This window comes from Phodopus roborovskii, unplaced genomic scaffold (assembly GCF_943737965.1).
Source record: "Phodopus roborovskii unplaced genomic scaffold, PHOROB, whole genome shotgun sequence".
Lineage (NCBI taxonomy): Eukaryota > Metazoa > Chordata > Mammalia > Rodentia > Cricetidae > Phodopus > Phodopus roborovskii.
The window spans coordinates 11,504,079-11,531,706 of NW_026126571.1; the positions used below are offsets into that span (position 1 = coordinate 11,504,079).

The 27,628-nt window shown below is 38.9% G+C and overlaps 1 protein-coding gene and 3 gene segments (V, D, J or C); all 4 read left to right on the top strand.

The window, feature by feature from the left end:
• The window catches only part of LOC127235735 (ribose-5-phosphate isomerase), an 877,486-nt gene that overhangs the window by 160,783 nt on the left and 689,075 nt on the right, over positions 1-27,628 (top strand). The gene's annotated exons all lie outside the window — the stretch shown is intronic.
• Positions 62-685, top strand: LOC127235838 (immunoglobulin kappa variable 6D-21-like). The segment is given in 2 exon segments: positions 62-146; positions 339-685. Coding segments are annotated over 2 exon segments (396 nt in total).
• On the top strand, positions 2,031-8,432 carry LOC127235839 (Ig kappa chain V-VI region NQ2-6.1-like). The segment is given in 2 exon segments: positions 2,031-2,106; positions 8,119-8,432. Coding segments are annotated over 2 exon segments (390 nt in total).
• Positions 20,332-21,126, top strand: LOC127235840 (Ig kappa chain V-II region 26-10-like). The segment is given in 2 exon segments: positions 20,332-20,380; positions 20,753-21,126. Coding segments are annotated over 2 exon segments (423 nt in total).

Here is a 27,628-nt window from a genome sequence, read left to right on the forward strand (position 1 = left end):
TTTTTCTTCTTCTAGTGTTCCCGCCTCTTAGAATATTATAAGAAGGTCCTCTTCTGGGCTGTGTCATGACATACTCAAACTTGGGGAAAGCAGGAAGATGGTGTCCACATCTCAGTTCCTTGGGCTCCTGCTCTTCTGGGTTTCAGGTATGAATGTTTAGATACAGGAAAATGTAGAGATGTTAAATTCAGAGTTTTCTTATATCATTAAGAAGTCTAGCATGATGTGGAATTTGACTTCCTTTTAAAGAAATTGATACAATAAAACAAGCTTTTTAATTAGTTTAGAAATGGCTTTCATAATGTAGTGTTCTACTAATATTTCTTGTATGTATTCAGCCTCCACAGGTGACATTGTGCTGACTCAGTCTCCAGCCATACTCTCTGTGACTCCTGGAGATAGAGTCACCATCACCTGCAAGGCCAGCCAAAGTATTAGCACAAGCTTACACTGGTATCAGCAAAAGCCAAGCGAGGCTCCAAAGCTCATCATCAAGTATGCTTCCCAGTCCATTACTGGGATCCCCTCCAGGTTCAGCGGCAGTGGGTCAGGGACAGATTTCACTCTCAGCATCAACAATCTGGAGCCAGAAGACGTTGCAATGTATTTTTGTCAACAGAGTAGCAGCTTACCTCCCACAGTGACACAGACCATAGCAAAAACCATCAGGGAAGCAGAAGTGTGAGGCTGGGCTGCTTCAACTACTTGTGGTAGTGACTCCACCTTCTTCACAGTGTTTTTCAGATGTAGTCAGCCTTGCGGTTTACAGGGAAAACTGGAGTGAACCAGCCTGGAAAGCTCCCTTGCCTCTGAACTCTCTTCACTCCACTTTAGCTCCAGAATACATACTCTACAATGGCTGTATTGTAATCAGACAATCTTCCTCCTCTATGCTATAGCCCAGAGAAATTGTAAGCTTGGATGGGCAGAAGAAAGGATCGATTCAGTGCTCTTATAATTGTCGAAAGGGCATGCAAGCTATTTCCTGAACTTATAGCCTATAAAATAACACTATCCCCATGGATATGAGGGCTGCGAATCACTGATCCATGTGTCAGTTGCTAATTTCCCATGCACATTTTATAGTAAGTGAACAATTTTGAATACAAAGTAGTTTCATGTTTATGGATCTATGTGAACTGTACAATCTAGTTTCATAAAAATGGCTAATTTCTTCATGAGTAGTTACAGCTACTACTTAACATAAAAAAATTAAAATTGGAATCAGTAAGACTGTGTCTGGCACAGTTCCAGTTATCTTGAGTTCAAACGAAGTAGCTTTTACTAACTAAGGAATTTTAGGGAATATACCAGTTTTTCCATTCCCTTTCCCACCACCTAATTTAATGGAGTTAGATGAAGCTCTTTGTGAGTGAAATGTGTGTAAGTGCCTGGACTGAAGCTTAGAAAATGAGAATTACTATAGAGGTATTTTAGATAAGTATGAGAAGGAATTGGGATTGTCTCCTGCTGTTTCTGCAAATGGAAGAAACATTGCAGGGAACAATCTTCATTCTTCAAGTGAGCGAACTTTCATTAAGTATTGTATATAATAGATAAGGGCAGAGCGATAAAAAGATAATTATATAAACATGATTAAGAATTTAAAATTTCATGGAGCGTGTTGTCTCATGTCTCTACACATAGCACTAGAATGCTGAGATAGAAGAATCCCCAAGAATCTAAGGCCAGTTTGGACTGCATGGCAAGATGCAGGCCAGTCAAGGCTACATATATTTTATATATTTTACACCCTATTACCCCTCTCATGCCCTGCTCTTACCTGCTTAAATACTTCTCCGTGCCAACAAGACCTTTCTGGTAATAAGATTGTGTTTACTAGCCTGGGCAAGGGAGGGAGATTATTTCTAGAACATTGCCTTATAAGTGACAAACTACTGAAAAAGTTGATAACCTTACCCCATATCCACTTCTGTCCATAGTCCTCCAGTGAGGCACAGGGTCTCATTTGCTCCTCTTTTATGAATGATGAAATGGTGACAGGTGCAAACTTGTTAAATTTTACGCCAATGACTATAGCTGCAGTGAGCACATGGTTCAAAACACCATTAGTAGATTTTCTTCTAGGGCTGGTGAATTTCCCAGGTATGACTTTTGAGTAGGTTTACAATGTAAGTCATGAGACTCATCTGCTGGAGGAACTTCCCAATCCAACTAGAAAGCAGGGTTTACTCCCATTATAGATGTAGCACTTTTGCACTGGTGAGTATGTCTTGCCGGATATCACAAATAACTAGGGGTCACTACCTGGGTCTATTAACCAGTGACTACTTTCCCAAGGAGTGTATATCAGTTTCCTGCCTGGTGAAAGCTAACTAGCGGAGAGGAAACTTACAACATCAGTTATGCTCAAAATAAAAATAAAATAAAACTGCACTTACATTTCAGCTCACACCATTTTAAAGCCTGTTTAAATAAAAAGGTAATGACAAATACCAATGAAGCAGTGCAGGAAATGCAACTTGTGTGCACTGCTGTTGGCACTGCAAAATATTAGAGCCATTATAGAGAGAGGTATGGATATTTCAACTTGAGAATGGGACTATTACACAGGACAATAGCACAACTTTTCTTACCCATCCATAGAAAGAGAAATAGTACACCACATAGCTCCCTTGTTGAGTGTATTTATTGTGGATTAGTTTCCTAATAATTTTAAGATGTTAGTTGATAGGGATGAAAAGTTGAATGGATACTATTTCAGCAATAAAGAAAAATGAAACTTTGGGTAGTCGATCAAAATGAATAGCCAAGGAACACATAATTTTAATTGAAATAAGATTGACTAGGGAGGCATATTATGCTCTGTAGGTGAAAGCTGTAAAATTTTACAGAAAGGGTGGAATAATACAATGGATATTTAAGATACAGAAGCATTGCAGCTTATTCAGGTGCCTCTTGTTTTAGATGTTTAGATTTTTCCATCTACACAATGAAGGGTTTGTTTCTGTGTATTATTTCCCAATAGCATGTGAGGTCACAACATTCACAGGTTAATTCTCACTCTTAGTAGTTACAGGTAGCTTTGGAAAATCTACAGCAACCTTGTGCCTTAAAAACAGCAAGTTTTCTGGTGGGTCCCCCATAGAGCCCTCCTTGTTATTTAGCTTCTCTGGTTCCTTGGTTTGTAGCATGATTATTATTTACCTAACATTTATTAACTACTTTTAAGTGAATGCATACCATCTCTTTTGGAAGGGAAATAGGATAGATTCTGTGAGTGTGTTTGGGGCAGGTGGGAACAGGAACCGGAGGAATGAGAAGGATGCAGGAAGGGTACGGCAAAAGGCAACTGGGATTGGAGGGCACGTAGGTGGTGATGTTGAAAAAGTGCAATAGAAACTCCCAGGATTCTACAAGAGTGTCCCCAAGACAGGACTCCAAGTAATGCAAGATTTGGAGCCTGAACCAATAGCCATCCTCTGTAACCACAAAAGACTTCCAGTGGTAAGATTGGGACACCAACCCAGCCACAAAACAGTCACTTTACAATGCAGAACTTGTGAGATTAGCCAACCAATGACTGGTCTAATTTGAGGCCCATGCCAAGAGAGGGTGCCTATGCCTGGGACTGCCTGGGTAATCAAGAAGGGGATTCTGAATAGTCTAGAGACCTATTATAGAAAATCATCAATAAAATGATTCCTAATGGCATTCTTATAAACTCATAGAGTGGTATTTAGCCCCATTGTCACCAGAGAAGACTCCAACTGAATCTGATGGGAACAGATACATAGACCCACAGCTAAACATTAGGTGGATAGAGAGGCAGAATTGTAAATCTCCATTGGTTGCCTCCCCTTGGAGCTTGTGAAGTCAGTAGAAAATGGGGAAGAATTGTTGGAGCCAGAGGGGTCAAAGATACCAAAAGAACATGGCCTACAGATATTAACTAAGTAGGGCTCATAGGGTCTCTCAGAGACTTAAGAAATGATCACACAGTCTGCATGTGTTCTTTTTATTTATTTATTTATTTTATATAACCAAGTCCATGTAAATGAAAACAAACATTTATAGACAATCTTTGGGAATTTGGGCGTCGTTCTTTCCAAACTACTTCCTGCTGGTAAGGGCGCTGTCATGGGGGATTCTAAGAAGATGCAGAAATCCTGGCTGTAGTCTGTAAGGCTGCTTTGTCCAGCTGTTTTGAATGTAGGATCATCTGGTACTCTGTTTCAGGTGGTCTGGCTTGATCAAACCACATTAGTCTGGAAGGAATCCACAGCTTTTCATTTTCTGTGGAAACAAAAATAGAAATCCTTTTCGCCAGTAGCTTGTCCTTGAACTTAAATTTTGGAGTCAAACCATTTTTTTAATTTAATTTTTTATTTTACATGTTGATCCCAGTTCCCTCTCCCTTCCTCCCTTCCCTCCTTCCCTCCCTCGCTTTTACCCTCTTTGCCCTCTTACATGCACCCTAACCACCCTCCCTCCCATCCCCTCACCCCAATTCCATATGTAGGGGAATGCCATCCAGTTGGGGTCATGTAGATCTGACAGGTCCTGTGAAGTAGGGACTAGGGCTTCTTTCCTGTCTCTAGGTTAAGGCAGTTATCCCTCCATGGGGGATATGTTCGCAAAGTCCTTTTGTGCACCAGGGATACATCCTGGCTCCACTGTCTGAGGTCCCTTAGACTTCTCAGTCCTGGCTGAGACCCATAATCAGGGTCTGAGTCAGTCCCATGCTGGCTTCCCAGCTATCACTCTGGCAGCCCGTTAGCTCCTCCTTGTTCAGGTAAGCTGTCTCTATGTGTTTCTGCCGCCTGGTCTTGTCCTCTCCCTCTGCATCTGGGTTCCACTTCGACTCAGTGTTTATGTATGGGTGTTTGCTTCTGTTTCCATCAGGCATTAGTTGAGGGATCCATTGATAAGTTAGTTGTTGATCTCGCTCTCCGGGGAGGGCATTTATGGTAGCCTTTCCACAGAAGCTCAAATTGTTAGTTGGTGACAGTCTTATAGTTCTCTCGACCTTTCTTTGTGTTCAATTTTATCTTCAAACCAATATTGGCTCCCTCTTTTATGTTCTCTCTCTCTCTCTCTCTCCCTCTCTCTCTCTTCCCTGTCTTCTATTCCTAACCAGGCTCAATCTTCCTGGTTGCACATGTTTTCCTTTCCTTCCCCTTGTTTTCTCCTACTTCTTTCTCCATTCACTGCCCCCCCACCTCCCCTGTGCTCTGGGAGACTTGTCCCTTCCCCCTTCTGAGGGACTTTATAAGAATCTCTTAGAATACAGCTTGTATCCTAGTTCTTCTGGTGGTGTGAATTATAGGCTGGTGATCCTTTGATCTAGGTCTAAAATCCATATATGAGTGAGTACATACTGTGTTCCTCTCTGCATGTTGTTCTTGTTAGGTCCTTTGCACAAATGTTATGGTTGGTAGTGATGGAGGATTTTCTCCTGTATATATGTTTTTCTTATTGGTTGATAAATAAAAGACTGTTGGCCAATAAAGCATGAAGATAGGTGGTTCAAGGAGATGAGGAGAATTCTGGGAAAGGTAGGCAAATGGAGTCGCCATAGGGTAAGATAAGGCCACGTGGAAATACTTAGATTAATAGAAATTGGTTAATAATTAAGACAGAGCTAGCCAATAAGAAGCCCTAGTCATGGGCCAACAGGTACATAATTAATATAGCATCTGTGTGTTCATTTGGGGCCCAAATGAGCAGGCAGGATAAGAAGCTCTAGTTACAGGGAGGGATGCAGTTGAAGAGCAATGAAAAAGATATATTAATAGAGAGAGCCACTATTGGCTCAGGGAGAAACTAGATGCTAGGGTAATTCCCAGGAATCCACAACTAAGACTCCTAACAATAGTAGGGAGGTTGCCTGAACTGGCCTACCCCTGTAATCAGATTGATGAATACCCCAATTATCACCACAGAGCCCTCCTTCAGTAATCAATGGAACCAGATGCAGAGATCCACAACCAAGAACCAGGCTGAGGTCTAGGAATCCAGGCAAAGAGAGGGAGGAGAGAATAAATGAGCAAGGAAGGTCAAGATCGTGTTGGAGAAATCTACAGAGGTAGCTGAACCAAGCTTGTGGAAACTCACAAATTGTAGAGCTGAGCTTTGATCTCAGATTTAGAAAGGAAGGTCCTCTCTAGGGAACAATATGCAAATCCCCAGCTGAGTGCAGTTGTGGGTAGTGAAGAATTTCTGTTCCTTGAGCAAAGGACTATGAAATGATTCCTACGTTTGAACAAAAACATTGATATAGGTAAAAAAAAAATCTATGCTTCCTGAACAGTAGAAATAAAATGTCTTAATTTTTTTCTTAATTCTGTAAGTGTTCTAACTATTTTGCACATTGCCAGATACCTCAAAAGTTTCCATAACTATTCAATAAATATTTCTTTGTTCAGGATTTTAAAATTATCTGGTTTTTTTCCATGTTATGGTTAGTGACGTAGAACACATACAATAAAGGGCAAAAGCCTTAGGTGTACTTAAATTCATTTCCGTGTGTATTCACATTACAAATGGAACTAGAGAATGTGCCTGACTCCCTTCGTGCTTCCCATATCCCATCTCAGTCAATCATCTACCACATAGCTGTTATGTGAGGGTCCTTCCAAACTTTGAATTTTCTTGAACTTGAATTTCATAATTTTAAGTATTACTTAGTTTCTAAAATATTTCTCCACCATTGACTGTGATTCTTAAGGATCCTTCCTTCCTTCCTCTTTTTTTTTTTTTTTTTATTTTTTGAGAGAAGCTTTTACTCTGTAGCCTCATGTAGCTGTTATGTAACTTCCTATGTAGACCAGACATATTTTATTTTTTTTCTTGAATAGTTTTCTGTTTAATTTTTTGTTTTCACCAATTTCTGCCTTAGTAGTAATTATTGTTGTTTGTTTGTTTTTTTTTTTTTTCAAGCACACTAGGATTTGCACTGCAGGTTTCCCCCTTGGCTTTAAATTGTGCTATTACCTATCATGCCAGCAGAGGGGAATATTTACACGTTTATCTAGTTAAGGACACCTTCCTTAGTGTTGAAATCAGTTTAACACAATGAATAAGAGAAAGTTGGTTCCTGGGCTCTTGACTCACTTAGGCATCTACAATGTCTCCAGGCCTTTGACCCCTTCTGTGAGACTGTTCTCAATCCATTTAATTGGTACAGCCTCTGTTATCTGACGATACCGAAAATTCAGTGTCTTCAGAGAGAGAGAGAGAGAGAGAGAGAGAGAGAGAGAGATCTTCCTGGCTCTCCCTCCTGTTTATAACAACAACCCTGACTCAGGAGGATCAAATGCCCAAGCCACTCTTAAAACGGCATGAGGCAGAATGTTGGATTCATGATAGATGGTATAAAATCAATATTCATGTTTCCTACTGTTTCAGAAATGAGGGCTTTACAGTGTGTGACTTCTTGGAAATATCCCTGAAAATATGTGAGCAAAGCTTAGTTGAGCCACTGCAAGTTATAGAGAAGATAAATCTGCGGACTCAGATTATGCAATATACATTTCAAGAGTCATTATTAGCTGAACTTTAGCATGGGAAAAATTAACCTCAGACATTGAAGGACAGAACCTGTCATCCATGCAGGTCAAATGAAGCATGACTATGAGGAGAATACTCTAGATGAGGAATACACAATATTGAAGAGAAAAAAATATAAAATAACACTGAGAGCTTACTTTGTTTTTTACCAACTTAAATACTAGAAGTGAAAGGACTCATGTATTTGTAAGCCAAGATCATGCTAGCCTATGCCCTGCTTTTTGCATATTTACTTCTCAGCAACCACAGATGACTCAGACTCCCTATAAAGGGAATGAAATTAGAAAAGAGATGTTTGTAGTCAGAGAGAGGGACCAGACAAGAAGATGGGTTTCCTGGTGCAAAGTTTCAACTTGCTGCTTCTCACTGTCATAGGTTAGAAAGAGGGCAGGCTCTAAACTCACACTTAGCATCTTTTCTCACAGAAGTTTTAGTTTAAAGGAAGCAACTATCCTTCCTTCCTTTCCTTGTCCTGCTCAACCTCTTGTCCTCATATTTTACTTCTTTATAAAGTATGTAGGATGAAAATATTCTGGGATCCCATTTCCTACTAACTTACATTTCTTTTCATCTTCCCAAACATAGTATCAAATGGAGAAATTCTTCTGAGCCAGTCTCCAGAGTCCTTGGATGTTTCTCAAGGGGAAAGGGTCACTATCACCTGCAGGGCCAGCTCAAGTGGCATCCCTGATAACTTCCACTGGTACCAGCAGAAGCCAGGATCTTCCCCTAAGCTCCTGGTTTATGGCACATCCAACCTGGCTCCTGAAGTCCCAGATCGCTTCAGTGGCAGTGAATCTGGAACCTCCTACTATCTCAAAATCAGCAGTATGCAGGCTGAAGATGCGGCCACTTACTACTGTCAGCAGAAGAGCAGTGTCCCATTCACACAGTTCTAGAAAGCAGAACAAAAACTCCTTCCACCTTGTCAGAACACAGCTGATTGCCCCTCAGAAGATACAATATAGGCAAAAGTTTGACTGATATGTGACAGAATCTCCCAGTATTTCTGCCATGGAAGCCGGGCTGGATTTCACTTAAAGTTCTTATGCAGCCCTTCTTGCAAAGAAGAGTAAATGTGTAAATGTAGATAATAGGATAAGATATCCCAGGACCACATGGTTTTGGAATCCTTTGCTGAGGAATGCTTGAAGGCTGTGATTGAGATTTCCTTACCTTGGGACACTGATTCTGGGGGAGTGTCGTTGGGTTTTTGGGAATATATGTAGGTTTCATATTTTCTTAACTGTTTCCAATTTAGCAGGAACAGCTTCTCTGTCTCAGAGAAGTATTTTACTAGCAACTCTGTCTTCAGGAGTAAGAACTAAACAATGATAGCAGACTTCTCTATTACTTTTTCTTGGGATGGGGAATATTGATGATAGCATCTTATATTTTTGTAGGCTGTGCAGTGCTGTGGAAATAGATGTACCTAACAAACAATTGTTAATGTAAAACCTTCAAACTATAAAGATTTGTCTTCATTCCACTAAGTAAAGGGTAGAGACATTGTACAACCTAGTCTTTACATTTTAGAATCTGGATGTACACACAGGTATACATATATTCACATTCAGATGTCATCAACTATGCTTCTATATAAAATGGTTCAAATGACTAAAATAAAAATTATTCCAAAGTGTTATATATTCAATACAATCCTTCCTTCACATTAAATATTTATATTTTACTTCATTGTGGTTTATTTGCTTTACCCTGAGCTGCTCCAGTACTAGCAACTCCTAGACAGCCAGGTGGATATCCATTTGTCTGCGAATTTCAAGATTCTATTTTTTTCCACTGAGTAGTATTCCATTGTGTAAATATGCCACATTTTCCTTAATCCATTCTTCAGTTGAGGGGCATCTAGGTTGTTCCCAGGTTCTTGATATTACAAATAGTGCTGCTATGAACATAGTTGAACAGATGTCTTTGTTGCATGGATGCGGATCATTTGGGTATATGCCTAAGAGGGGGACTGCCGGATCATGTGGTAGACTGATTCCCATTTTCCTGAGGAACCGCCATACTGATCTCCAAAATGGCTGCATAAGTTTGCACTCCCACCAGCAGTGGAGGAGTGCTCCCCTTTCTCTACATCCTTTCCAGCATAAGCTGTCATTGGTGTTCCTAATTTTAGGGTTCTGACAGGAGTGAAATGATATCTCAAAGTTGTGTTGATTTGGATTTCCCTGATGGTTAAGGATGTTGAGCCCTTTCTTAAGTTTCTTTCAGCAATTTTGGATTCTTCTATTGAGAGTTCTCTATTCAGTTCTGTACTCCACTTTTTAATATCGTTATTTAGTGTTTTGGTGACTAGTTTTTTGAGTTCTTTGTATATTTTGAAGATCAGCCCTCTGTCAGATGTTCGGTGAAGCTCTTTTCCCAGTCTGTGGGCTGCCTCTTGGTCTTATCGAGTGTGTCCTTTGCCTTACAGAAGCTTCTCAGTTTGAGAAGGTCCTATCTATTAATTGTTGATATTAGTGTCTACGCTAATGGTTTTATGTTCAGGAAGCAGTCTCCTGTACCAGTTTGTTTAAGGATACCTCCCACTTTCTCTTCTAAGATGGTCAGTGTGGCTGGATTTATGTTGAGGTCTTTGATCCTTTTGGACTTGAGTTGTGCATGGCAATAGACATGGGTTTATCTCCAAGTATTTCACACAGAGAATTGGTCACATTTTAGGTATAGGATTCAGCCAGAATGTCATAAGCTTGTGAGATGCGGGAAATAAAAATGTTCTTGCCAGTTTTTAGAAAATGTTTTTCTCATGAAATGAGAAATATGAGAAGCATTTTATTTAATATTTAAACAATGTAAATAATTTCTTTGTGATTTTCATTTTATTCTCTGAATATAGATTTTAATGTAGTATAGCTCAGATATTTCGTCTTTATTGCAGTGTATCATGGCATTGGCATTTTCTATAAAAGGTCACCATCTACACAAGGTCATCAAGATTTTCTTCTTTGTTCTCTAGGAAATTTATAACATTTTGCTGTGTATTTAGGGTTATGATACATTTTGGGCTAGTTTTTGTGATGATTGTAAGGTTTATACTTGATGTCACAGGTAAGTGGCTGTTCAGGGAGATGAAATGGGGACATGGTAGGAAGCAGCAGTGGCCCCTGAACTGGTCAAAGCAGATGGAACTGGCATGGGTATCTATTTTCTTATTTGTAAACCCTCATTTCCCAAGTATTCCCTGACACTTTTGATAGGTTCTGAGATCTGGCTGGGAATCCTCATTGATGTTGTGGAAGAAAGTCTTGGTTTGGGTACCCTTCCTTCTGATGCCCCCGTCTTCTGTGTAGGGCTAAGTCATGTAAATATAGCACCTCCTTTTGTTGTACTCTTCTTGATTCCTCTTCCTTTCCAGGTCCTCCTCCTGTTTTCCTGTCTCATGTGTATCACCAGAGAGCACAGAAAAAAGAAACACCCAACATAAATAAACGAATACTTATTTTCACACTAAAGAGGATATTAGCTTGACGTTCATAATTCTTTGTTAGAAAATAAATTGAGGTAAGTGATTGGAATGAACTCTGAGTTTCTGATCCTTCTCAATAAAACTTAACTCAATAAAGTAAATGTTCAAAAGTTCCCCACATGACCTGATGTGTAAGTGATACAGCAGAAAAACACTCAAAGATCTTTCAGAACTATGAAAATCTAGAAGAAATTACTCATGATTTTTTTTGTGATACTTTCTTTATCACTTGCAAAATTATGTCTAGTAGGCATGTATCTAAGACCTAGTCATATACATACATGAAGTTAAAGAACTGAAATAAATTAAATTAACCACAGGATTCCTTTCTACCCAATTAAAAACATATAATCTTTTGAAGGTCCATGTCCTTTTACATATAAACTTGGGTCTCCAGGCACTTCTATTATTATCAGTAATTGAGTAGACATGTTTTCAAAGAAAGTACTTGAATATGTTAGGTGAGTGTTACCCATTCACATAAACAGCCTGTGTGACCCAGTTTTATGGATGCTATTCTCATTTCTCTGTTAAAACACAAAAGCAGATTTATATCTTTGCCTTGGCTCTATATCTTGTTCACCTCTAAAATAACATCAGTATGTACCAGCATCTTTCCCTCATTTTGTTACGTAGATGAGTTATAAGCATATGTGGGAAGATTCATTGTGTGCTATGATAAGAGAACATCTCTCCTGATTTTCTGAGATATACTTAATGTAAATAATTCATGGAAATCAAGGTAATATTCCTTCTGAATAAAAACATGGAATCAAGACTCACAGCAACTTAGACTTTGTTTGCTCACCTATGAGAAATCAAGTTCATTGTAAATGACCCCACACTCACCTGTGGAGTGGCTCTTCTTTACCCATTTGTTCTGGTAAAGAGTCTCTTTACTTGGTTGTTTCTTGTGTTCCAGAACTTTTGGTGGTGGATTTCTGAGTCAGCATAGCATAGAGCAGTCTGAAATCAAATTACAATGTTTAGTCTAGGGTTTCAAAATGCCAATATGAGTATTCATTTACTTGTAAATACTTCCCATCAAAAAACCCATTTTTGATGTGGTATCTGATGTACAGAAACATCATGTGGTATGAAAACAAGGACATTGTAATATTTAGGAAAAATAGATTTAGAAACAAAGCTATTTTAGAATATCTTAGAATAAACAAAGCTCATTAGAATATTTACTACAAAGAAAAAAATCATACTAGAAGGTATGTTTTAGAGATTGGAACATTGACAAAGTATGTTACTTTGTATTTCAGGTTGGTCTGAAACTCAAAATATTACCATATTCTATTACTCATATTCTATGAGTCTCAGACTCATAGAAACTCTCCTTCCTCTGCTTTTACAATACTATACTAGGGTTATAGAGATAAGCCACCATAATTTTCTCTGAATGATATTTGATGCAAAAATTATTTGGGACAACAGAATGTCCTAATGGAAGCGTTTTATGCCTTACCATATAAAAGAGCTATTCCAGGCTTGTACTACAAAACTTTCAGAGCTCAAATCATGGTTGTGACACACAAAATGAGACTGTGACACACAAAAATAATACCTTATTCTCCATTCATTCAAGAGAAGCATAAAGTCACATGATTTCTGTTTTGATCTTCTATTTCTCCTACCTACTTATACATCTTTCTCATTATTGTGTTCTCTTGTCTCATATTTTTCCACTAAGATGATAATGGCTTTATTTGACTCATTTAATTCTAGTAGTTAGTTTGAGTAAGAGTACAATCATCCTGCCTGCATTTCTGGTTCAGTTCATGGCCTGATAAGAACTATGTTGCCATGTGTTCTAAGGAAAGTGCATTTCACCACCTCTAATAATGTAGCTGTTGAAGAATGGAAGCAGAATGTGCTTTCAACTCTAACTGAATCTGCTTTGCATAGTCCCCTAGGGATCCACACACCACAGTTACTATTGTTGACTCCCCTGAGGGCCAACAGATTTCTTAGAGTGGATCAAACCTTTCCAAGCAACAGAGGATCTTCATCCAGCTCTGTGCTCTCTGTTGCTCTTCACCTCATATGAGAATAGAAATGGAGTAAAGGAATTCTTGAAGCTTCTTCTCAAAGAGGATTCTGAAGAATGTCAGAAAATTCCATCCTACTTTTGACATCACCCATATGATACTGCAGACATAAAAGCGGATAAGTAACCTAGTTTCCAGTTTTCTTTGCTGTCTATACTGGACATAGAAATGTTGTCACCTGAAAAATTAATCCACGAGTTTCTGTTAGAAAAAAGTGCCAGGACATGTTAGTAAATCCTGGTAATGGGGTTTGTCTCTCCTGGTTTCAATTATCCTGTAGTGAGATTGGTCTTTCAAAACTTAGCCAGGGAACCTTAGCATGTGCTAGTCAATATTTACCTAATCTACATGACAGAGTACACAAAATGAAATCCATACTTCACACAGTGTGATAGCATGTTACAAACCCAGAAAATCCTGGAAAGAGAAAGGATTGAGCCAACACAATATGTAACTTTTCATAAGTCTGGGTTAGCTTTTGCCATGGGTTATTTGAGCCTGTTCTTGTTGCTACTTCTGGGTCTCTTTTTATAATACTATGTAACAGTGGTCTAAACCCAGTTAGTATGGATTTTCATGTGACCTCCCAACTATAGAGAAAAGAAACCCGTTAGAAATAGTGAAAAGGCATTTCTGGAAATTTTAAGACTAATCACTCATCAGCCACTATGTAAGTAACCAGAATAGATTTTAATGATCCAGATGAAGTTATTGGGGAGAGACAGATGGGTTGAGAGTTAAGAGCAGTACCTATTCATGCAGATGGCACAATCTTGGCCATAAGGTGCCACAGTTGAGGGTTCACAGTCAAATATAATAACTCCAGTTCCAAGAGATCCTTTACCTTTGTCTGGCCTCTCTGGACACTGGGATATACATGGCATACATACATACATATGAGTTAATACAAAAACAAATATAAAAATATAAGCTTGTCCTTTCTATGCTTGGATTGTTGGTCTCATCCTCACGTGAAATACATTTTTATATTTATCTATCAATAAAATTTATTCAACAAATCCCAACTTACTCCATGATAGTTTTTACCTTCATTATTCACAATGTGGGCAAATTAATATTTGTTTCTTCACTGTATAGCCTAGACACAGCATTATGTTTGTTACATAAGCCTCCATAAATTCAGAAGCCCAGTACATCATTGCTAATGTGTGGAGCATCAGTACAAACCTGCTCAAGCACTACTTTTGTCCTTTTAAGTGTGGGAGCACTTCCTATTTTATCACTATTGCTTTTTAACTCTAAAGATGTTAGACTACTGCCTCAGATGAAAAATGGCAAAGTATATGTTCTTACCAAATAAATCTAGGTTCTAAATTATTTATTAAAAATAAAAAAATATATATATTCACTTGACAGTTATTTCTTTTATGGAGCTACGTCAAGACCTGGCAGGCTGCAGAGGACAAACACAGTCTGAGGTATTGTAGACTTGGGGTGAAATAAGAGAGAGAGAGAGAGAGGGAGAGAGAGAGAGAGGGAAAATGATTCTTTTGCTGGGGAGAGAGGCAGATCTGAAGACATGAGGGCAATGATGAATCGGTTAAGGTAGATGCTTTTGCTTGCCATCCATGGCCTATGGGCTGTTGCCATAGGCCATGACTTGGTCCATAGCCCTGATATAGTTGTGGAAGTCTGTGTTAATATCTGTGGCTCCAGTGGTTGCCAGGAGTCTGTTTTAAATTTAGACAGAAAAGAGGAGGTGATGGGAGATGTTGGCTACATGATGTGAGTGATCTACACTGGGACAAGTTGACATCCAGGCTGCTGTCAAGGACTGTGTCTGGGTCCATGGTCCAATCTCAGCTAGGGTATGTGTTTGGGTTTATGGCCTACAGTGCCACTAAAGGCCATATGGATTTCAGGGGTCTAGACTGCCACCTAGTGCCAGGTTAGTGTCTGAGGGTGGATCTTCTGCCTGGGCCATGCAGAAATTGTGCTCACGCCCTCTTGAGTTTTCTTAAATGCAGATGTAATGGTATCTGAAACATCTGGGTGATATCATCAGTTGAGATTCATGTGTTAAAACATAAGACACTATAGATAATATGAGAAGGAACTTTTGGAAATTAGACCATACGACAGGCATTAACTGATTGGAATAAAGAGGTAACAAGTGGCCACAAAGGTAAACATTAGTAATAGAGTATGCTCTGTTGCTTTCCAAAATGCAGAATTTACCTGCCAGTGAAAATCAGAACTATCAAAAATGCATGCTAAGAGATGTCCCATTAGTTCGAGGTGGAGATGATGCTGTCCCATCTGAAAGAACATAGTAGCGATTATACAGCCCTTATCTAATTCCTGCATCTGTCTCCAGCAGCTGGTGGATGCTGCACTCCTTTTCCTGCTCTCACACTTGATAAGGTGAGTAGGAATTGCTCACTATCATTTTAGAAATCATCAGCAGCAGCATTTTCATCACAAATGGCTTGTTAGTGATGCAAATTACTTCCCTGCCATCTAGAACATTTAGCTTTCAATAAAGCAAGCAGAGGTAACAAATATGATGTAAAAAGGAGGTGAATGAGTCAAAAATATTTATAGTGATGTGTTTCTACACATAAAGAGTCAGCCTGAAAACTCTTTTAAAATTAATTATTTTCCAACCTGACCACACTTTTCCTCCCTTCCACCTCTCCTCCCAGTTCCTCCCCTGTGCCTTTCCCCATGGACCCCTCCTTTGTCTTCAGGGAATGATAGGCCTCCCTGTATATCAGCCAGCCATGGCATATCAAGCTGAAGGAAAACTAGGCACCTCCTCTCCTATTAAGAGGCAACCAATTGGAGGAAAGGGTTCCAAAAGCAGGTAACAGAGACAGAGACAGCCCTTGCTCCTAGTGTTAGGAGTCCCACAAGAAGACCAGACTATACAACTTTAACATATGTGTAGAGGGCCTAGGTCAGTCCCATGTAAGCTCTCTGGTGGATGATAACATAAAAACTCTTAAATCTGACATAAACTTTTAGCAACGTGGTAGGACACAAAGTTAACAAAAAGTGTAGCCTTTTTTTGTTCCCTAGAAGCCCATATACTCTTTGTGGAAAATATTCACATTCTGGTTTTTGTGGGGGATACTCGTGGAGCCTAGATCCTTGCTGAGGCCTTAGTGAGATGAGCCATCTAAGCAGCTGTGCCCAGTCCTACAGGTTTGCATGTAATTTCTCTAGTTCACTAATCCGAGGTCTTCTTCAGAGGCTGGACATACTCTTACAAGAATTATTTTCTGTCAGGACACAGCATGGGCATGTGGATCCCCCCTTGGCTCCTTGGACTGCTGCTGTGCTGGCTCCCAGGTAAGGAAGACAGCAGTGAGTATTTGCTTAGCTCTGACCAGTGATGACCAGCTCTTCAGGTAATGTCTTTTTAGTACGCTTAACCATGTGAGTATTTGCTTTGTAATTTTAATGCCAGGTGTCACATGTGAAGTGCAGATGACTCAGACTCCAATTTCCTTGTCTGTATCTCTGGGAGAAAAAGTCACCATCACTTGACAAACCAGTGAAAAAAATTTAGCTCATTAGTTTGGTGTCAGCAGAAGCCATAGACAATTCCTATGATACTGATGTAGGAGGCATCCAACCTGGAAGATAGAGTCCCACTGAGGTTCAGGGAGGCAGTGGAACTTGGGCACAGTATTCTCTCACCATCAGCATCTCGAGTTTAAAGATGGTACAAATTATTACTGTCAGCACTATTGGGGTGGCACTCCCAGTGATACAAGGCATAACATAAACCATTCAGACAAGCAGAAGTGAGGTTTTATTAGAACTAACGAAGCATTCTAACGATTGCATTTAACGAAGCATTCTAACTATTGCATTGCAATAGCAATTGATGAAAAACAAAGCCATACGTTTAGTGTAGCAGGGAAAGCTAAGGGGGAAGCTTTAGAGGAAGCAACAAGAAGAGCGGAATCATGTAATGCAAATACAATCTCAGAAAAGAAACAAAAAGTTAAAATAAAAACCTATACAAGAATATTATTTGTCAAATTTAGCTCAGCCTTTAGCAATAGCATCTACATAACAAGTTGCTTGTTACATACAAATTAGTACTTTGTATTCTGCAAATTTTTGAGAGGCACTGAAATTGCACATAAAGGCAAAAAAAGGTGATTTAGTATCTCTACAACATTAATGACATTCCTTCTTTGCTTTTCACAGTATGACTTAGGAAGTATCTTGGGATTGCTGATAACACTGTCTATTGTAAAATCTTGATCATCACCAGTACATCTGGAATCAAATTTCCCAGGTACCCAGTCCTGCTATTAAACATGGCATTGAAAGGAAAGATTCAGTATCCACCAGGATCTGCATAAATAACATGGACTGGTGAGGTGAGGTGAAGGTTAGAGAAAAGAGTGTACAGATATCATCCCTGGGTGTCCTGGACATTTCTGAAAATAACAGCTTTGAGTTCTCTACTTTAGAATAAAAGCAGTCTAATGAGCGCCAAAGAATCCCCTATTTCAAGTATCAGTATTCTTTTTATTTATTTATTTATTTTGCATATCAATCCTAATTCCCTCTCCCTCCCACCCTCCCATTCTCCCCACCGATGCCCATCCCATCCCTCATCCACTCCCCAGAGATAGTGAGACCATCCATGAGGGATCATCAAAATCTGTCAAGTTGTTTGGGGTTGGACATAGGCCCTCCTCTGTGTCTCTAGGCTTAGGGAGTATCAATCAATGGGGAATGGGCTCCCAAATCTCTTTGTTCACTAGGGATACATCCTGGTTCCACTGTTAGAGGTCCCATAGACTGCCTAGGCCTCCTAACTGAGACCCATGTTCAAGGGGTCTGCGTCAGTCCTATGCTGTTTCCTAGCTATCAGTTTGGGGTCCATGAGCTCCCCCTTGTTCAGCAGATTTTTTTTCTTAAATAACAGATTCCCACTAGTAGTTAATTTTGCATTGCTGCCACCAAAGTACATGATGAGGTAAGCAAGTATGGGAGATTTATTTTGGCTCACATGTTCAGGGGTTGCCATCCATCCCAGGAGAGGCATTAAACGCTTCTCAGGTGCATCATGGTGAGCCTGGAAACAGGGAGCAAGAACAAAAATGGTCATAGATGATATGAAGCCGAATACTTCTCCCTGTGAATTGTTTCTGAAGTTTAGACTCATCCTCAGAGTTTCCAGAATCTATCAAAACATCAGAAGTTGGAAACCAGGTATACAAAATAAGAGCTTTGGTGGTCATTTAAGTTTCCAATCATAGTATTTATAACTCATCCACTGTCTATTATTGAGATATCAGATTTGCATGTTATCATAATCCTAGCTTAAAATATCTAAAAATATTTCTGTTTTGATATGTAAATCCCAAAGATGCCAAAATTCAGTTTCCGTGAATGTGAATAGCTCTGCTCCTTTGGAAATCTTGAGAGTTGTAGCTCCTGTGTGATAAGGAAGAGCCTTGGTGGCAGTGTAGCCTCTCTGGGTCCTTCTACTGAATCCTCCTAGTGAACTTCGGAACCAGGTTATGTTTCCCTCATCTTTTTTGGTTGCTTAATCATTTTCATTTTTAATTAGCATACAAGGTATTAGACAGCATTATAGATGTTTAGCAAAAAGTAGTTTTTGCAATTTTTCTTCTATCCCATTGTCCTGAGCCCCTGATCATTCTTATAGCTTTCACTTTGTCTCTTTTACTCTTTTGTGACCCATTGTCCTTTTGCCAACCCCCATACTTTCCAATAAACTATTACTACTTTCTTTCGGTAAAGCATTTTCACGTTAAGTATTTGCATGTAAATGTCATACTATTTATACTATTTATGTTATTTTTCAAAAGTACTCTATTGATATTTTTATTATATGTATCAAATAAACCATTCATTGTAATATAAGTCAGAACACTATTAGGTGAACAGAAAAAGAGTTCTTTAAAATATTGAAAATGGGATTCCTTGTGCTTCATTATTTGATCTACATGACAGTTACTCTTTATTGTCAGAAATACTCATCTCTATGAGGGTATTAGTGACATTAGAGTGGAGAAAGGTCTGACATAACACATCCTTTGAGGGATTTAAAATTAAAACAAAAGATTGGGAGAAGGAGGAATTAAAGAGGCACAGATCAGTTTGAATAGTTATTTTACTGGAAACATATTCATGGGAGCTAAATATTTCCCTAATCCTGTGTTACAGGCATATTGCTCTTTGAACTTTTTCTCCCCAGTGACATGAAAAACTACAATATTTTTCTTCATTTTGTGTCTTTTTCAATTATTAATTCATTCAACAATACTTTCTCTTGCCTTTGGAAATGTATGAAAACACAGCTCTCAAGGAAATAAAAGAATTCTGTTTTTTTTTTTTTCTGGAGTAATTTTGAATTGACATGGGTATGCGTTTCTTGGGGCTCCTATAACAAAATACATAAAAGACAACAGAGATCCACAGGGATGACACCAACTAACAATCTAAGCAATAGTGGAGAGGCTGCCTTAAATGCCTTCCCCTGTAATGAGATTGATGACTACCTTATATGCCATCCTAGACCTTCATCCAGTAGCCGATGGAAGCAGAAGCAGACACTCACAGCTGAGCACTAAATGCTGGAATCCAGTAGTAGAGAGGAAGGGGGGATAAGCAAAGGGGTCAAGATCATGCTGGAGAAAACCACAAAAATAGCTGACTTGACCAAGTGGGATCACACAGACCTTAGTCATAAACCTGGGGAACCAGCATTGTACCGAACAAGCCTTCTGAATGTTGGTGTCAATTAGGAGGCCTGGGAAGTCTATGGCACCTCTGAAAGTGGAACCAGTATTAATCTCTAGTATACAAATGGACTTTGGGAGCCCTTTCCCAATCGAAGGCTACTCTCTCAACCTAGATACACTGAGGAGGGAATACCAAATGATATGACAGACTTTGATGATTCCCCACCCTCCATGGGAAGTGGATAGGATGTTCCTCAAGCCTCATGGTCTTTATGTCGGACTGTGTAGATCAGTGTACCAGCTTCACACTCTTTTATTAAACAGGCACCAGGAGGCCCCTCTTGGATACATAAACAGTTTTGACTATTTTCGGCCTTTTGTTCTAACTCTGGTAAAGAAGGGCCATTATGAGAATTCTCATGACATTTATACTACATCACTAATGAAGGCCTTTGCATATTGCTCTCTAGGGAGGACCTACCCTCTTAGTCTGAGATAAAAGTAGTCCTCTTGCAGTGACTGATCAGTCTCCTTGGGCTGCCTCCTCAAAATGAAGATGCCCGTTAGACTGTTGGTGCTGCTGTTGTTCAGGATTTCTGGTGAGAACAATGAGAAAGGGTGATGGATAGAGGGGATGAGTCCCAAGTCTTACTTCCTGTGTTCTGTCCATGTAGGGAAGATGGGTCTTACGTTCCAAGATGGGGCCTGTGAGATTTACATCTGTGAGAGGGTGAAACTAGATGGGAAAGAATATATACTATAATGAAAATTATGACACAGATGGACTGGGGTGGTCTAAATAGTGACTAGAAGCCTCTTAATGGCTTTCAGTTCACTTGTTTTGTTAAAAAGCAAATTTTAGCATATAAGCAATTTTATGTAACAGAAACATCTAAGTTGCAAATAATATAAAAATAATAATAAATCAACTAAGTTTTCCATGACTTTGCACTTCTCTCTCATCATTTCAGCTTCCAGGGGGGATGTTGTGATGACTCAAACTCCACCCTCATTGCCTGTCAACCTTGGAGATCAAGCCTCTATCTCTTGCAAGTCTAGTCAGAGTATTGTACATAGTGATGGATACACCTATTTGGAATGGTACCTGCAGAAGCCAGGCCAGTCTCCGCAGCTCCTCATCTATGGGGTTTCCAACCGATATTCTGGGGTGCCAGACAGGTTCAGTGGCAGTGGGTCAAGCACAGACTTCACGCTCAAGATCAGCAGAGTGGAGCCTGAGGATTTGGGAATATATTACTGCTTCCAAGGTACACATGTTCCTCACACAGTGATGTATACCTTATCAAAAACATCCTTGCTGGGATGGCCCAGCAGCCAAACATGAGAGAGCAGTGCTGTAGAACCCAGTGTTGGTTGTTGCTGAGGGCCTTTGAGCATGACTGCCTTGGCTATACCTCACTAGTCATGCATTTCTGGCCTCGTCAGCTGCAATAATAACGATATTGCATTTGTCTGTGGAAAATGGTGAACATGTACCCGCTAGTAACCAGGAATAATGGGGTTAAAGCTGAATGAAAATTCATTTTGATTCTACAGGTCTTGTCTAACTCCCCATCTCGAAAGTATCCCTTAAATATGCAGGAAACTGAGACATACTCCTTTATTAAACTATCTCCTTGGCTATAATTCTTAGTCAGTGTGCTATTGCTGTGAAGAGATACCATGACCAGAGCAAATCTTGTTTTTTTTTATGATGTTATGTTTTTATTTAAATTTGAAACAAGCTTGTTTTACAAGTCAGTCCTAGTTCCCTCACCCTCCCCTCCTCCCCTGTTCCCCCAACCCCCATTCAATCCACTTTCTGCTCCCAAGGGAGGGTGAGACCTTCCATGGGGATCTTCAAAGTCTGTCATATCATTTGGAGCAGGGCCTAGGCCCACCCTCATGTGTCTAGGCTGAGAAAGTGTCCCTCTATGTGGAATGGGCTCCAAAAGTCCATTCCTATACTAGGGATAAATACTGATCCACCACCAGAGGCCCCATAGACTGCCCAGTCCTCCTAATTAATATCCATGTTCAGGGGGTCTGAGTCAGTCCTATGCTGGTTTCCCAGCTATCAGTCTGGGGTCTATGAGCTCCCCTTGTTCAGGTCAGGTGTTTCTGTGGGCTTCTCTAGGACCATGGCAAATTTGTGATAAACAGCATTTAATCAGTGCTTGGCCAGAGTTTCAGAGTACATTGTCAGGTGGAGAAGAATGGTGGCATCCAGGCATACATGATGCTGGACCAGTAGCTTAGATCCCATATATGGATCTGCAGGTAGCGGGAAGAGTAAGCCATCTGGCCTGGTTTGGGCTTTGGGAAACCTCAAAGCCCTATTTCAGTTCCAGTTCTTCCCACAAGGCCAGATTTCCTAATCCTTTCAAATAGTGCCACTCCCGGATGACTAAACATTCAAATCTATGATCCTGTAGAAGCCATTCTCATTCACATCACCACACAATATAATTATTTTAATGTCACATTGTATCCTTTCTACTTATTCCATTTTATTAATGTAACTATTACATGCCATACTTCATTTTGCTTTCTATTTATGAAAGGTATGCTCACTTACTTTCAGGCTATGTCCTTATTAATGAAATGTTTCTTTTCTGACAAATTGTTCTGTTTTCTCCATCTAGCTGTTGTTGCTATTTGTCTGCACGATTTTTTCAATCATATCCAAAGTTATTGATGTATAACAACCTATCTATGATGTGTGTATTATAACTTATCTTAATATTTTCTAGTTGTTTTGAATATTTTTCCATGTTCCATTTTTTTTATGATTTGGTGTTCTGATGTGTTGAGAAAATTTAATTTTTCTCTTTCACTTTTTCCTCTACCTTTGTGAGTTTTGAATTTAATGCAAACATATTTTAGGTTAAATTATCTTTGCTTTGTTTACGGGGAGTGGTTACTTTTCCTTCATTTCTAAAGTTTTCTGGTCATTTTATATTTTGCTTTGAAGGGAGATTTTTGATTATATTTCTTCGTAGAACTTTGGCTACATTACTCAATTATCTCATTAATGCTAGCTTTTTTATTAAGAAATTAATTTCAGTCTAATAGGATTCTTTTAGAATAAGTAATCCCTTTTTATTTCCATGTCTTATTTTTCTTTCTGAACTTTGATATTTTGGATTTTTTTAAACTAATTTGAGTGCCTTTGCACTTCCATGACCTGCATGGTCAGATAGAAGTTCATTAAGAATGCTTCCTGTATGTTCATTGTTCTCTCTGCTTTCTAGAAAGTCTGTATGTATGCATTCATTTAATGGTGTACTTACTATATGGTGCTTATAGTGTTTATTCTTTTTATGTTTTTACATTTTAATTAATTTATTTAATTTATAATTTTGGCAATTTAAAAAGGTAAATAATGATTTATTTTAATTTCGTTCCCATTATCCTCTTTCCTTCCTCACTGAAACTCTATCTCTATAATCCCCACCAATGATAATGCTAGTCTTTTATTTGACTCAGAATTTATTTCTGTTTGTTTGTATGAATATGAGTTGGAGGTTGTTTACTGGAACACTCAACTTAGCAATGGTTCCAAGGCTACATACATACCCTTTCCCAGCAACTATTAACTCCTAGTAGTCTGACAGTGAATAGTGCACAGTCAATCTTTTCTCCATAAAAGTTGAAATGATGATGCATCCAAACTTCTGCAGATCTTGTGCTAGTAACCACAGTAGTGAGTTCAAGAGTATAGTAAAATGATCGTGTACAGAATGCACTGTTTCACAGGACTCCTTGATATCCTCTGGTTCTTACATTCTTTCTGCATCCTGTTGTGAAATATTCCTTAATCCTAGTAGGGATGATAGAAGTATACTCTTGAAGATAAGTGGGAGTACTCCACAGACATCCTTCATAATTTAAGAAGCTGTGAGCTTCTACTTTAAATACCACATACAGAAAAAGATTTTCTCTGGTAAAGGCTAACAGCATAACAAATCTATAGGTATAAATATAACTATGTAGAAGTCAACTTGATGCCATGACTATTCAGAAAAATCAATACCAGTTGTAACTTATAGAGGGCATATGACTTTCCCAGCCATGGACATTGACTGGCTTTGGAATACCAGACAGTAGTTCTCTGTCAGAGAGAGGTTCACAGGTCAAAGGAAAAAACTCTAGATTAGTCCCATGATAGAGATTATTGTACAAGTTAGCATCTTCCCATGCAGGTTGCCATCATTTTAGGTTAAGAACTCCACTGTTAAGCAAGACTTGATTGCTACTTTATCTACCAGGAGGTTTAAGAGCACCTTACAGAACTGCGACGGCTAGCTAACCAGTTTGAAATTTTCAGCTGAAGTCACGTCTTTAGCAATAGGGATTTATGTCTTAGTTATGGTAGGCAATCAAGGAAACTAACAATAGACTGTATTGAATCATGGCTTTAAGGAATCCCTCATCAGGAGAATTTCTATCCATGTGCTTCTTTATAATCACTATATTGCGAAGCCAGGACAGGAAGACTGCAACTTCAGGGCCAGCTTGGGATTTGTAGTATGTTCTAGAGAAGTCTGAGCTTTCAAGAGCAAGACTATGTCTCAGTTAAACCCTAACCAATCAACAAAAATATCAGCACTTATTTACCATATTCTGTAAATCCTCAGTGTTTGCACTATACAAGAAATGCTTTCACTGGGACAGAAAAGAAGCCTGTAAATTCTAAATCTACAAGGAAGTGCTAGCTGAGCAAGTGTCCAACAGGAAACTAGGACATTGTTGTTGTGCATTTCCCCTTCTATATTCACTTCTGAAATTACAAGTTTTATCTCATGTTCAAATTCCTATTCTCATGTATAATCCTGGTGGCCTAGTAACTTTTCTATTACTGGGATGAAACACACAACAAAGTTAACTTAATAAAGAAACAGTATCAGGAAAATTACTTTGGATACAGTATCAGGAACTGTGGATAGTTGTCCACTGATCTGGCTAGAACCGTCTTCACAGGATATTTAAGAAAGTAGATAATTCAGCAAGAAGTTCAGAAATAGTATGGAAGATAACTGGGTAATATGGTAAACCCATATTACAAATGTTTTTTATTTCATAGAAGGTGGTCTGAAATAGCTGAATAATTTAGACTGCCATTGAAACTGCAAAAAACAAACCAAACCAACCAACCAACCAACCAACCAACCAACCAACCAACCAACCAACCAAACACAAAACTAGCACCAACTAGAGTCTCTAAATTCAGAGATTTAGCTCTAGAGGTAACTGAGAAGGTAGGAACATGGACACAGTGGCTATTTCCTCAGGATCTGACTGAACAATAAAGCAAACACCACCATGCTTTTCAGAGGTGGAAAGATGTATATCTGTCCCGAGGCAAAATATAAGAATGAAGAGACTGGATGACTGATGAGAAATATTGGATTATGAAGGTCATGTAGAGAATTTTCACCTATCCATAACTTAGTACTCAATCTTAACCTTTTTATTCTATTCAATAAATTGTTTTATTTAAGAAGGGGAATATACACTGATTCTTTTCTCTTAAACATGTAAGTCAGTAAATGAATCACATGTTTATGGAATGTTACTCCAGGTCATTCTGAGTATTTCCATGATGGTATCCATGCCCTTGACCTTAATATGATATTTAAGTCTTGTGTCTAGTGTAGTGGTGAAGAGTGAAATCAAATTTAGAAGAAAATGTTATCACGACCATCAAATCTTTATACTTTTATTTTACTGAAAATATGCATTTATCACTTCAAATAATGAACAAATTATGAATGATAACTTAAAAATGTACAAATTAAAATTCTGTACATTACATATAATTTCACAATTTATGAGACAATTTAACTTAAATGGTCACTGCCAATTTGTATGTGTTTGTGTATAAATGTATGTGGTGTGTGTTTGTGTGTGTGTGTGTGATGTGTGTATGACTGTGTGTATGTGTGTAATGGTGTGTGTATAATTGTGTGACTAGGTGTGTGTGTGTGTGTGTGTGTGTGTGTGTGTGTCTGTGTGTGGTGTGTGTGTTACTAGAGTCAAACCAGCACCTTCATGGCTAATGTCTTAGTTAGGGTTTCTATATAAAAAGACACCTGGACCACAGCAACTATTTATTACAAAGGAAAAGTTTTAATTGGGGTGGCTCACTTACAGTTCAGGGTTCAGTTTGCTATTATCATGGTTGGGTATGGCAGGCTGTAGGTAGACATGATACTAGAAAACATTTAATTCAGGGCTTGCTTACAATTTTATAGGGTTATTCCATTATCATCATGGCAGGGAGTATGGTGGCAAACAGGGAGCCGAGTGATTACATCCTGACCCACATGCATCCAGGAGAGAGAGAAGTGAGCCTGGCATGAACTTTGGAACCTCAAAACCAACCTCTAATCCCATGCTTCCTCTAACAAGGACATGCCTACTTCAACAAGGTCACATTCACTCCAAAAAAGGCCACACCTCCTAGTTCTTTGACGACACCCTCGGAAATAAGCAGCAAACATATGAGCCTATAGCGGCCAGTGTCATTCAAAGTACCACAGTCCCAGACCCGTGCAGAGGGTTTACAGTCCTCCCCACATAATATATCCCATAACTTCCAGATTTTTCAGCCTCATGTTTTACATTGAGGTACTTGAATATTTTGGAATTTATTTTTGTATTGGTGAGGTAAGGGACACATATTCTGTATGTGTACATTCATTTTTCCTAAACTCATTAGTTGATGATCATCTTTCCTTCTGTGTTTGTTTGTTTGTAAGTTGGTGTATTTCCCTGTTTGTCAGCATTGGTTGCTTTCTCATTATCTGAGTATTCATATCTATTTCAATTATCTAGGAGTTTCTCTGTGTTAATTTCATGTTGTTTATTTTCTTGCTCTGTGACATTACTTGAGATTAGTTATGGCAGTACATCCCAACATTATTCTTTTGTATTCAGTTGTCATATGCATGTCATATGCAGTCGGGACTTTTTCTATCTGTGAATATGTTGATCACAGTTATATTGTATCTAAAAGTTGTTTTTGGCAGAACAAACATTTTTACAAAACCAATTCGGTTAACCAATGAGCATGAACAGTTTTTCTATAATTTAGTGTTGTCTTTGATTTATTCTTTTTCAGAATGTACAAGAAAAAAAAATGGGTAGTAGACATGGCTTGGCAAGTAAAAATACCTACCACGAAGCCAGACAGTCTGAGGTTAATTCCTGTGACCCACATGGTAAAAGGGGAAAACTGACTCCAGAATGTTTTTCTCTGACTTTGATACACACACTCACACACCCACAGACACACACTCTCACACACACCCTCTCACAATACACACACTCACACACTCACACATACACACACACTCACACACACCCACTCACATACACACTCACAAACACTCTCACACAACACACTCTCTCACACACACAACTCACACACACACACACACCACAAAATATAAATAAATAAACAAACTAAAAGGAAACATTTTAATGACCATTTATTAGTCCTCTATTGCCTTTTGGGGTTTTTCTTTCTTAGTGGGTCGTTTCAGCAATTTGTCATTAAGAATAGAAAGATAATACAATATATGACTGTCATGAATTATTTTTTTTGGAAAAGAAAATCATTTCAACTATTAATTACCAGGATACTTTCCGCGAGATCAAAGGTCTGTTAACGAAAATCAGAAGTCAGAGAAAGATGGATATCACCTTCAGTAGGATAACAGAGGCAGTTTACTTTTAGGAACCGACTCTCATGAAGGGGAAGCCACCTGCCAGAGAAGATCCTGTGATCAGAGAAGGTAGAAGAAACCAGGTATTCAGGCTCCCAGAGGCCTGCTGTAGAA